The sequence below is a fragment of the Castanea sativa genome, chromosome 6, assembly GCF_040712315.1.
Source record: "Castanea sativa cultivar Marrone di Chiusa Pesio chromosome 6, ASM4071231v1".
In the NCBI taxonomy this organism is placed as follows: Eukaryota; Viridiplantae; Streptophyta; class Magnoliopsida; order Fagales; family Fagaceae; genus Castanea; species Castanea sativa.
The window spans coordinates 36,826,730-36,837,988 of record NC_134018.1 but is presented as its reverse complement, the minus strand read 5'-3'; the positions used below and the strand labels follow the sequence as shown (position 1 = coordinate 36,837,988).

The following is an 11,259-nucleotide window of genomic DNA, read 5'->3' as shown; positions in this document are numbered from 1 at the left end:
TTCAACCATCAGAGACTTTACTAGTTGAGCTAACTGGAACCCACAACTTCACTACTATTTGACTTCAAGTTAACACCTTTTGATCACCCTTGTTGATTCCTTGTGGAAATTCTTTTCATCCCTTCTACCATTTGCTTGTCTTTTTGTGGTTGTCTTGCTCTTCCCAGCTTCTCTTAAAACAAGATTGGAGAGAGAGAGAGAGAGAGAGAGAGATGTTGACAAGATGTCTCTAGATTTTGTTAAATCTAACCAAAACTGGTTGGAATGGCAAGTTTCGGTGTGGAGATCGGTTGAGTTAGTTGGAATTGAGTTTTCATGCAAAGACTTGCAAATTGAACAACTAGAATAGGTTTTTGGAGACGAAGACCCGGTAGCTACTGACTGTCACGGTATCGGGTCGGACGGTTTTTTGGTCGGCCTACTTAAGACAAAGAATTTTTTCCCCCTTATAATTTGATTGTTAAAACGAGGAGGGGAGATTTAAATCATCAATTTCTCTATTGGAAATACTAAGAGGTGCCAATTAGTTCAGTTACAAGTTTATTGGTGACAACAAAAATTTTCAGCTTTTAGTGGGGTGGAAAAAATGTATTATTCCACTCATTTAACCTATATAGGTTTCCTTTTCTTGTTCTAAGAGGGATAAAGTATCTCATGAGATTGTCTTGTGGTTGCTTTCACATATGGAAGGCCCCACATGCTATTGGGGGGGCACACTGTAAGAGCTAGTCTTATAAAATAAATTTTTCTAAAGAGGTGGAGTGGGAATGAAATTTGCTTGCCTTATCCCACCTTGAAAGTTTCACATTGTGGCTCAGTTTTGAAAAACAATATGCAATTTAAGCTTTTGTAGCTCATATGTTGAGAGTGACTCTAAGATGTTAGTTAAAAGATTCAAACCTAAGACATTGAGAATCTAATGGTATCTTGTGTTTTAAATGCATGCAACATATACTTACAACATATAGCCTCATAGGCGGGTGAAAAATGTGGTATTTTGTATCATGGGAACATTAGATACCTTTTTATTGAGAACTACTAGATCAACTCCTTGAGTTTTATGTTATGTTTGGAAGTTTTGAGAGAGAGGAGAATAGAGGGAAGGAGAGTAGTGGAAAAGAAAGTAAAGGGGAATGGTTATTCTCCACCTTATTTGGATGTTTTTAAAATTAAGTAAGGGAGAAAGATATTATTAGACTTTTCATTTGTAATTTTATTAATATACTAAGGGCAAATTTGATAATTCATTTGGTTAAGTATTTTTATACTTCACTCTCCCTTCAAATATCTCCAATTTGGGGGAATTAAAAATAAGGGGTTAGAAGTAATTCAAACTCCTCAAAAGCCCTCCAAATCTCTCCCCCTCATTTCTTAAAAAAACATCTAAACAAGGTAATTTAATTATTCTCCCTCCCTCTACTCTACTTCCCCCCTTTCTCCCAATATCCAAACATAGCATTAATGAGAATATTATTTATCCTATCTCAAAAAAAAGAAGAAGATCACATTCTTGCCCTAGCTTTCTATAATCATCCCACATTCCTTGTTACTTCATAATTATGATCTTCCTTTCTAAGAAGCATACATAAAAGGCAGTGTTAGAAATTAGAGCAAAAAGATTAGCGGAGAGGTAGAGAGAGAGAGAGAGAGAGGAACATGCAAATAGTGAAATAGAGTCATTACTCGTTACCGATAGGCCTTCTGGAAGGAAAAAAGAAAGAAAGAAAAGATATATAATAAAAAAAGCAGGAATGATACTGTTATACCACACTCTCAGCATGAACTACTCTTCAATGAATCCATCATCCTACACTATCACTTTCTCTTCCACACTCATCCCCAATTCCTCTCTTTCTCTCATCTAACTTTCCTTTCCTTTCCTTTCCTTTCCATCTCTCTTCTCTACGCCTATATTAATATTTATAGGTATGCATAATAATCACATATAGATCCCAATCTCACATACCTAATTCTCAGTTTTTGTTTTCTGTTTTTTTCCAATGGCGACCATTTCCGAATCCCTCGCTCTCTCTTCTCTCTCCAATCCCAGACCCTCCCTATCGCCGTCTCTGACCTCACCGCTGTCACTCTCCCTCTCCGCCCACCGGAAACTTACTGCCTTGCCCCAATTCACCGGCCTCAGGATCCAATTGCCTTCTCACCGACCCGTTTCGTCGTTCAGCTCCAGAAACCCTAGCGTTCTTCGCCGATGTGCTCGCGTTTCTTGTGAAGCTCAGGAAACCGCTCTTGATAGTAAGTTTTTCCCTCTTTAAAAAAAAAAAAAAAAAAAATCCCTTTATTATATAAAATTTTGAATTTTGTTCATGCACTTTTATTTATGCTTTAATTTTCATATGGGGATTGAGATTCTTTAGATTTCTGTAAGGATTTAGTATTAATGCATTCATCAAATCGTATGTTTGATTGAAGATTTGCAGTTTTTTTTTAAAATGATATATGGGTTGAATTCAAAGGACAAGTCTTTAGTCTTTACAATGAGATTTAATTTCACAACACGGCCAATGAGCTCCGTCTCAAATGGCACTCCCCTTTTGTAAGAATGGGGAGAGGGATGAGTTTGTGGGTTTAAGACGTACTCGATTGATGCGTGTGTAATGTACTAATCAGAAGAAATAAAATGCTTGAAATTTGGGGTGACCATTCAAAATATATGATCAATATGCCTAACTGCCTAAGTCGGCATGTTGCTTTTGCTGAGTCCCATCATTTGAATGAGTAATGGATGCATAGATGGAAGTGAGTTAAGGGCAGATTAGTCATATTGGAAGCTTTTAAAATTTTTTTTTTTTTTAATGAATCTGAATCCTCTGGATAGCGATCACTTCTACATTCTCAGCATCCATAACAAATATGTACAGCTAGGCATTTTAATGAGTCGATTTCTTGAACCAAAAAGTTTCTCCATACTGTCTCGAGGTTTTTTCAATCAAGGCAGGATTGATGCATTACAACAAGTGGGAGAGGACGATTTGAACCTAGGTTCTCGCTCTTGAGGAAAATTGGGCAATGTGTTATGACTTATGAGTCTAGGCTTAGGGAAGGGGTTAATGAGTCCTTTGTGAGTTGTTGAGTCCAAGTTTGTTCCAATTTGTTATTGACTTGTACATGTAGTGTTTAGTTCTTATTTTCTATTTTGTGTGAGTTAACATGTCCTTTTTTTTTTTTCTTTTGTTGTTATTCAAGTGGTATAAAAAGGCAACAAAAGGCATATAAAAAATATTGTCATTTATTCTCCAAATAAGCAAGTGTAGGAGGTTAGGACTCCTTCAAAGTAGTCAATTTCATCAAACTTAGAGACTTCGGTTCTCTCAAAGCAACCGTTACAAGTTAGTGTACTCAACACTTGGTATTAGAGTCTGGGCATGGACTAGTGACTGTGAGTGGAGTAGTTAAAGTAAAAATTTAGCTTCCTTATCTCTGGTCAGCAGCAGATACTGCAGGTTGTGGAAAGATACACTAAGCTATTCAACAATCTCAGCATGTCTCCATCATACAGAGAAGGAAGATAGAGCTTGCATCCATCATATAGAGGAGAGAACTTGCAAGCTCGTGCAAGAGGGGCCCTCAATTGAGGGCATAATGACAATTGGAGGGTCACAAAAAGTTATAAGCGTAAAAAAGCCTCCAAGGATTGCAGATCTGTGAGACTAAGAACTAGTAATAAAATCTCAAATTTGGGTGGACAAAGTATGGTCACAAAACTGTAAAAAATTTCAGCCTCTGTACCTCTATGTTGTTGACATTGGAAAGTTAGATGCATGTCATTGCAAATAAAATACTTAAAGAAGGCTGGAAAAAGAAGTATATCACATCCAACGAGGTGACACCTAAGAAACTAAAGAGAAGTACTTTTTGGTGGAAGAAGTGAACTCATATTTAATATAGGTGCTACTCAATGGTCTCCTGTTGACTAAAAATCCAAATGATGAACGAGTGATTCATTTTAGGGAGAAAAATATCCATCTCTTCAAATATATATATATATATATGTGTGTGTGTGTGTGTGTGTGTGTGTGTGTTTATATGTTTATATATCCAAGTATTTGAAAATGTCAAGGAGCTTATCTAGTTGAGTCTAGACTTACAGAAGTTATTATAGAGTCTTTCGTCTTTATAGAATTTTTTTTTTTTTTTGGGATAGGTTTCATTGAAAAAAAGACTACTTCATGCGAGAAAATCACGAAGTAGCCAAGAAGTACAAAAAAGATGAAAGTAGAACTCACCCTTTAGAACTAATTTGCAAGGAGATGGTGTCTAAGAGCTTATAAACACATGGTTAAGCTTATACTTAATCCATGTGGGACATTAGGATCATAACACGATTATTGCACTCCCTCCAAATGCTCCACATCAAACACAAAGGAGCCATATGCTAAATGTCGGAAGAATGCTTTCCCAACCAATTCCTCCATCCAAATGGTAGATCTATCACCCTTCTTGGTTAAACCCAAGAAACCCCAAATGAACTAAAGACAAAACACCACAATTGATAATCATTCTCGCAATGAATCAAAATATGATCCAATATCTCCCCACTACACTGACACATACAACACCAATCTACCATAGGATAACCTCTTCTCCTCAAATTATCACTAATGAGTATCTTTTCCCATGCATTAGTCCAAACAGACTCGTCTAGGAGCCTTAACCCCCCAAATGCCTTTCCAAGGGAAGACTACAAAGAATGAACCTCAAAGCATATAATAGTAAGTGTGGATATTGAAGTTTCCATTCTTTTTCAACCTCCACCTCACACGGTCTCCACTCTCTGTAGAAGGAATATTAGACTCCATGATTTGAAGAAAATCCACCACTGATTCCACCTCCCAATCATTAAAATCACATGGGAACCTCACATCTCAACTCCTCTCCCCCACCCCCTTACCTCACCGAAGAAGACTTTATAGAAGCCTCCCTATCAGTGGTAGTCACATACGAAACTGGCAAAGCTAGTTTAAGTGGTTGATCACCACACCAATAGTCATGCCAAAACTGTACCTGATTACCCAACCCAATCTCAAACCGAGTACAACGACTAAAGGTTTCCCAACCCATTCTAATGCTCCTCCAAAGACCACAACCATGTGAACCCCTACCCAACTTGGAAGTTCATCCACCCCACTTTTCCCCAAATTCCATAGCTATCACCCTCCTCGAAAGCCTTGTCTCCTCAATCCCAAACCGGCACAATCATTTTCCCCATAGTGCTCTATTAATTTAGTAAGCTTCTTTATCCCTAAACCGTCGTTCTCCATAGGAACACAAATCTTATCCCATGCCACCTAATGTATTTTAGACTCATCCCCCATGCCACTGCATAAGAAATCTCTTTGCATCTTTTTAATCCTATTTGCCGCACTAGTGAAAAGAGATAGGTAACAAGTAGGAAGGTTTGAGAGCGTGCTCCTAAGCAAAGTCAACCTACCACCTTTTGAAAGGTACAACTTTTTCCAACCAGCTAAACGATGCTCAAATTTCTCCAAAATAGGATTCCAAATGGTAATGGGCTTATGTGAAGCCCCTAGAGGCATGCCAAGATAGGACATAGGCAAACTGCAAACCTTACATTTTGTGTTAATTAACATGTCTTACCCTTTTGTTTTTATTGTTACTCAAGTTGTATAAAAGGGAAACATAACTGAATGAAAATTATCGTTGTTTATTCTCGAAAGAAACACTGAAGTATAGGAGGTTGGGACTTCTTTTTTTTTTTTTTTGGTTGATAAGGAACGGAAATTTTTATTAAAATGAAACAAAACAAGTACACCAGAGTGTACTGGAGAGAAGACCAATCAATCTCTCAAATTACAATGTTCAAAAAAATCTAGAAAAGTAAAACAAAGAGGAGAACAAAAAGCAACGCTCCAATCTAAGGTATGAAAGAAAAGGCTTTAATTTCAAGGATAGATCGTTCACATCCCTCAAAACTTGGAGAGGAATGCAAGGGCTTTTGAAGGCTTGGAACAATCTATAATGGATGTGAAATTCCTGTTTTTACGTACTTTGTATAGTTGGATAATCTCTTTATGTGGTCATTCGTCTTCTAGTATATTGGAGTTCACTGATAATTGTACCTTCTCATGATCTTTGATGTGTCTACAGTATATATCCCATGTACTGTATGATGAATTATTTTTTATTTGAATAAAACTTGCTTGCTTATTTTTTTTAAATAAAGTAAAAGACTAGAACTTGATTAAACAGCCTTCCTAAAAAGTTTGTCTCATATTTACCACAGTTGCTTGCTTAATGGTCCCCTATTGTCTAGAAAGTTAAAAGCGATGAATTAGTGATAAATTATAGGGAAAAATATTCATGGCCCTTCTGAAAAGTTGTTCATAAGTCTTGATCAGGCCAAATGCAATGACAATTTCGGCAGTACCTTGTGGTGCAACAAGGTTTGGGCACGATGGGGCTCTCAAGCAATTTTTTAAATCTCATTCCATTCCGGTGGATAAACTAGTGTAGGTGACCCCCCCCCCCCCCCCTAATTCTGTATCGTCCCAAATTCCTGTCTATTCCGGCCTAAACCAGAGTTCTGGGTGGAATTTTGCCATTTTGGGCAAACTAGAATTCTGAACTGGATTTTAGAAGGCTCACTTTCTTGTGATTTTTCTTCTTTTCCATGCATTTTGTAAGAGAGAAAGAGGGAAGTGTAGAGTTGTGCAGTGAATCAGTGGATCTGGTTGGTAAAGCACAGGAGAGGCGAGGAAAAAAACAAAAACAAAAACAAAAAGACAAAGAAGAAGACGAGGTTAGAAATTAGAGAGGGCATGGTGAAAAAAAAAAAAGGGAAGATGAGAAGATAGATACAGAATAGGCACAGTCTAAACAGACAAGGTGAAGGAATGTTGAAGGTAAAGTTAAATGAGAAAGGAAAAGAATAAAGAAATAGGGAAAGCTGGAAGGGTGAGACACAAAAAAGGCCAATCTCACGTGAGATGTTTATAAATTGAAAGAAATTGAAAAAAGGCCAATCCCAAGACAGTGCATCGCTATACTTTGGTGCTTAAAATATTCTGTTCCAATAACCATTCCAGAACGGAATTCAAAAATTTGCTCTTAGCCTCTCCAGTGCCCCTTTCTAAGGGACTTGGGCCTGGTCCGCCCTTGAGTATGAGAATTGACATTAAGAATACGTTTGGATTCAGCGTTTTCCAGCTGCGTCCACGTTTTTTTTTTTTTTTTTTTTATAATTTCAACGCGTGTTTGTTACTGTTCATTGGCAATGAACAGTAATTTTAGGCCAATGCACAGTAACTTCTGGAATGAACAGTGTTTTTTATCCATTTAAAAATTATTTTGCTACAGTATTTTCAGTTTTCAGTTTTCAGTTTTCAGCAATAAGTTCTATCCAAACGGACTCTAAGAGACTTTACTGATTGAGCTAACCAAAACTTATTTGTTGAGTCCAATTTGTTATGAGTTTTACATGTAGATTTTAAGAAGTAAATATTTCCTAGCTTGTGAGAGTTAACATGTCCTACGTTTTTTTTGCTCTTGTTATTCAAGTTTTAGAAAAGGGCAACAAAGCTAGGGTTTGAGGGATACCCCACTGGTTCCTGCACCTCTTTTGGTGCCTGAGCACTAGGATTTGAACCCCCCTTCCCATTATTTATTATAAAAAATAAAAATAAAAATAAAAGGGCAACAAAACTAAATAAAAAGTATCATAATTTATTCTTCAAAGAAACACTTCAGTGTATGAGGTTAGGATTCACTAAAAGTAGTTTTTTTTTTTTAAAAATAATAATAAAACTGAGGGGGGGGGGGGGGACTTGGCTTCCTTGAAGCTACTCATAATAATTAGTTTACGCAATAATTGGTATTAGAGTTTGCGCATGGACCAGCGAGTGGAAAAGTTGGAGCAAAAGGTTAGCTCTCTCATCTCTGTTCAGAACAGATGCAGGCAGGTCATGGAAAGATTTATTGAGCTATTCAACAAACTCAACATGTCCATCACACAAAGAAGGAGAGAACTTGCAAGCTCTGCAAGCGGTGCCCATGAAAGGCATAGTGGCAACGGAGGTCAAAAAATACTGGTAAAAAAAGGAGGAAAACTACAGCTCAATGAGAACAACACAATAAATTGAATACATTATACATATATTTAATCGACTTCTATGTAGGATTTTCTAGAACATACCATGGTTCCATTCATTTGGTGCTATTGTTTAAATTAACTCCTCGGCTGTGAATTGTGTTATCAGTCCATTACTAGAATAAGACCATTGATAATGATGAATGGTGGATATCTATGTTGCTCTTCATGAAATGCACCCAACTGGATTAACCTCTTGCTTGGCTTTCAAATTTCAGTTCCTATTGTGACTGATGCTACATGGGAATCACTTGTCCTCAAGGCTGATGGGCCTGTTCTGGTTGAGTTTTGGGCTCCATGGTGTGGGCCATGCCGTATGATCCATCCAGTAATTGGTGAACTGGCAAAGCAATATGATGGGAAGCTCAAGTGCTTCAAATTGAGTACTGACGATAGTCCTTCAATTGCAACCCAATATGGACTTCGAAGCATCCCAACAATCATGATCTTCATCAACGGTGAGAAGAAAGATGCAGTAATTGGTGCTGTGCCCAAAACCACACTAATTGCTAGCATTGAGAAATTCTTGTAGAGACGCTATTTCTTTTACAAAACTGTGTTATTCTTTTGGAAGTTTTTCATGTTGAGGTTGAATATCTTTTTGACCTTTTGTATAATTTTGGAAGCTTCATGTATCAGGTTTTCTTTCTGACATTGATTAATCGTCTTTTGTACGTTAAACATTTGAACTTCTCCAATAATAAATGGTAGCCATGCTGAAAATTGTACTCAATAAAAAGTTGTGAAAGATTTAGAGGGAAGTATTCTGCAATATTGTCAATGTGGTGACTTGAAAGTTGTATTTCAACCTTAGACCCTGGGGACAAATTTACGATCACCATTTAGCAACAATTGTTTGGGGGGGGGGGGGGGGGGGGGGGGGCAAATATTGTCTAAGAAAAATGATACTATGCCTTCAAGATATACATTTTCTGTTTGTCTTTTGTGTTAACCTTGTTCTTCTATTATTATTTTGTTTAATATCCCCAACATTTCACCCATTGCATCAAACACTCTCAAAGAACAATCATTAGACCCACATTTTGCGTACACTGTCACAAGGGCATTACCCAAACACATCTCTGAAAATAACCTCAATCTAAGAATGTAACCATGATCCTGTCGCTCATGTTCCAAAGATGAAATGCTAGCACAAAGGCTCAAAATAAGACTGAGGGTATAGACATCTGGCCTTAGTTCCATTTTGAGCAATTTAGATAATTGCTCGAATCCCTGTATTGGACATCCATTAAACAAAAACCCTGCAATAATGGTATTCCAGGAGATCAAATTTTTGGGGCATATATCAAGGAATATTTGATAAGCCTGATCTATCTTCCCATGCTTAGAGTATCCAGAAACTAATGCATTAGAAACTTGGATTTGCATCACAAGCCCATTTTTAGATGCAATGGCATGTATCATCTCCACAAATTCCAAGCATTCCGAGCTTGCTAATAAACTTTCAAAGTAAACTCATCTGGTTCAAATCTTGCCCTATGCATTTGTAGGTAGGCCAAGGTTGCTGATCTACCATAATTCTCTTGAGCGTAGCTTGAAATCATGGTGTTCCAACTTCCATGAGACAAGATCCCTCTCCTTGAGTCTCTCAAAGACCACATGAGCAGCATGTAAATCCCCAAAACTGGAATGCATAGTTATAGTCACGTTGCTCACACATGCAAATGCTTCAAAACCCATCTTAACAGCTTGGGCTTGTACCTGATGCCCAAATCTCATGGATGAACGTGGGCTCATCACACTCACAAAAGTCAGTTCAGTAGGCCTAAAAATAAGCCTTGTGCATATCTTGGAACAGTCCTAAGGCATCTTCATCTCTTCCCACACTTACCAAACCCTCTATCATCACATTAAAAGTAATCAGATCATAAACCTCATCCTCTGCCTCTTCAAATACCTCATACGCATCGACAACAAGTCCACAATTAAATTACATTGTAAGCAGAGCATTAACCACAGAAGCTCTAACTAAATACCCATTTTTGATCACCAACGAATGCACCTGCTTCCCAAAATCCAAACCCTCTAAAGAACACACACTCAAAACGCTAGCAAAAGTGTAATAATCATGCCTAACATCCACCCTACCCTATGCATTTCACTAAACAAACTAACAGCAATCTCCGCCTGCCCATTCTCCAAACACCCAGTAACTATCGCATTCCAAACTGCCACATCTTTCCTCGGCATTTTATTGAACACCTCCCAAGCATCCCCAAAGTTACCAAGCTTAGTACACGCCGACAACAGTGTGGTCCACGAATAAACATCTGGGTTCTCAATCTCTTCGAAAACCCATTTCACGGAATGCAAATCCTCAGCTTTGGCATAAAGCGAAAGCAGAGTGTTTGCTACATGAGGGTAGAATCTGAGGCCTGTGAATATGGCATGGGAATGCAGTTGGTTCCCGAATGAGGTTTGGCGGAGATTAGCGGAGGCGGTGAGAGCAGTGGAGAGGGTGGAGTGGTCTGGTTTGAGGTGTTGGGAAGAGTGAATTTTAGTGAATAGGTGGAGGGAATCGGAGTAACGGTTTGAGCGAGTGAGGTTTGCGAGCTGTTGGTTGAGTTTAACGAGTTGGAGTTGTTGGGTGGTGCTTTTGGTTATGGTTTTCAAAAATGGGAGCTTCATCAGTCATTGTTTATGTTTTTTCAGGCTTTGTTAACAGTAAATAGTAATAGTTCGTTGAAGCTCTGAGCCGTTGGTTCCCGCCATGAGCTGAAGGTATGAGTCTCACGTAAACGACACCGTCCAAATACGTTCGGGAAGAGGAAGGCGTTCGGCTTTGGAACGAAATGGAGGGAAGTGTCCAGGGCTAGACACCTTTCTCATAATGATTCATGGAGGTAATTTGCAGGCTAGCATAATTTTGGAAGAGAATATTGTTAGTTAGTAATGTTTTGAAACCACGTAAAAAACTAGCATCTCGAGTCTTTGAAACTCGAGTACGGTGACAAAATCGAGCCTCAAAGACTCGAGTTTTAGTTCTGAGATGGAGTAATTTATCTACGTGGAACTCGAGTTTCTTAGACTTAAGAAGTATCTGAAGAACGAAGATTTGGAGGAAGAAGAAGACACGATCTGAAGAACCAGATCCGAAGGAAGAAGAAGACATG

General features: G+C 38.1%; 1 protein-coding gene and 1 pseudogene across 1 annotated transcript; one reads left to right on the top strand and one right to left on the bottom strand.

The window, feature by feature from the left end:
• The first annotated feature begins 1,709 nt into the window (after positions 1 to 1,709).
• On the top strand, positions 1,710 to 8,886 carry LOC142640522 (uncharacterized). Its single transcript, XM_075814655.1, has 2 exons — positions 1,710 to 2,253; positions 8,344 to 8,886. The coding sequence occupies exons 1-2, from the start codon at positions 2,001 to 2,003 to the stop codon at positions 8,655 to 8,657; spliced, it is 567 nt and encodes a 188-aa protein (XP_075670770.1). The 5' UTR covers positions 1,710 to 2,000; the 3' UTR covers positions 8,658 to 8,886.
• Positions 8,887 to 9,073: 187 nt separating this feature from the next.
• Positions 9,074 to 10,953, bottom strand: LOC142639886 (pentatricopeptide repeat-containing protein At3g49740-like; annotated as a pseudogene).
• Positions 10,954 to 11,259: the final 306 nt, after the last annotated feature.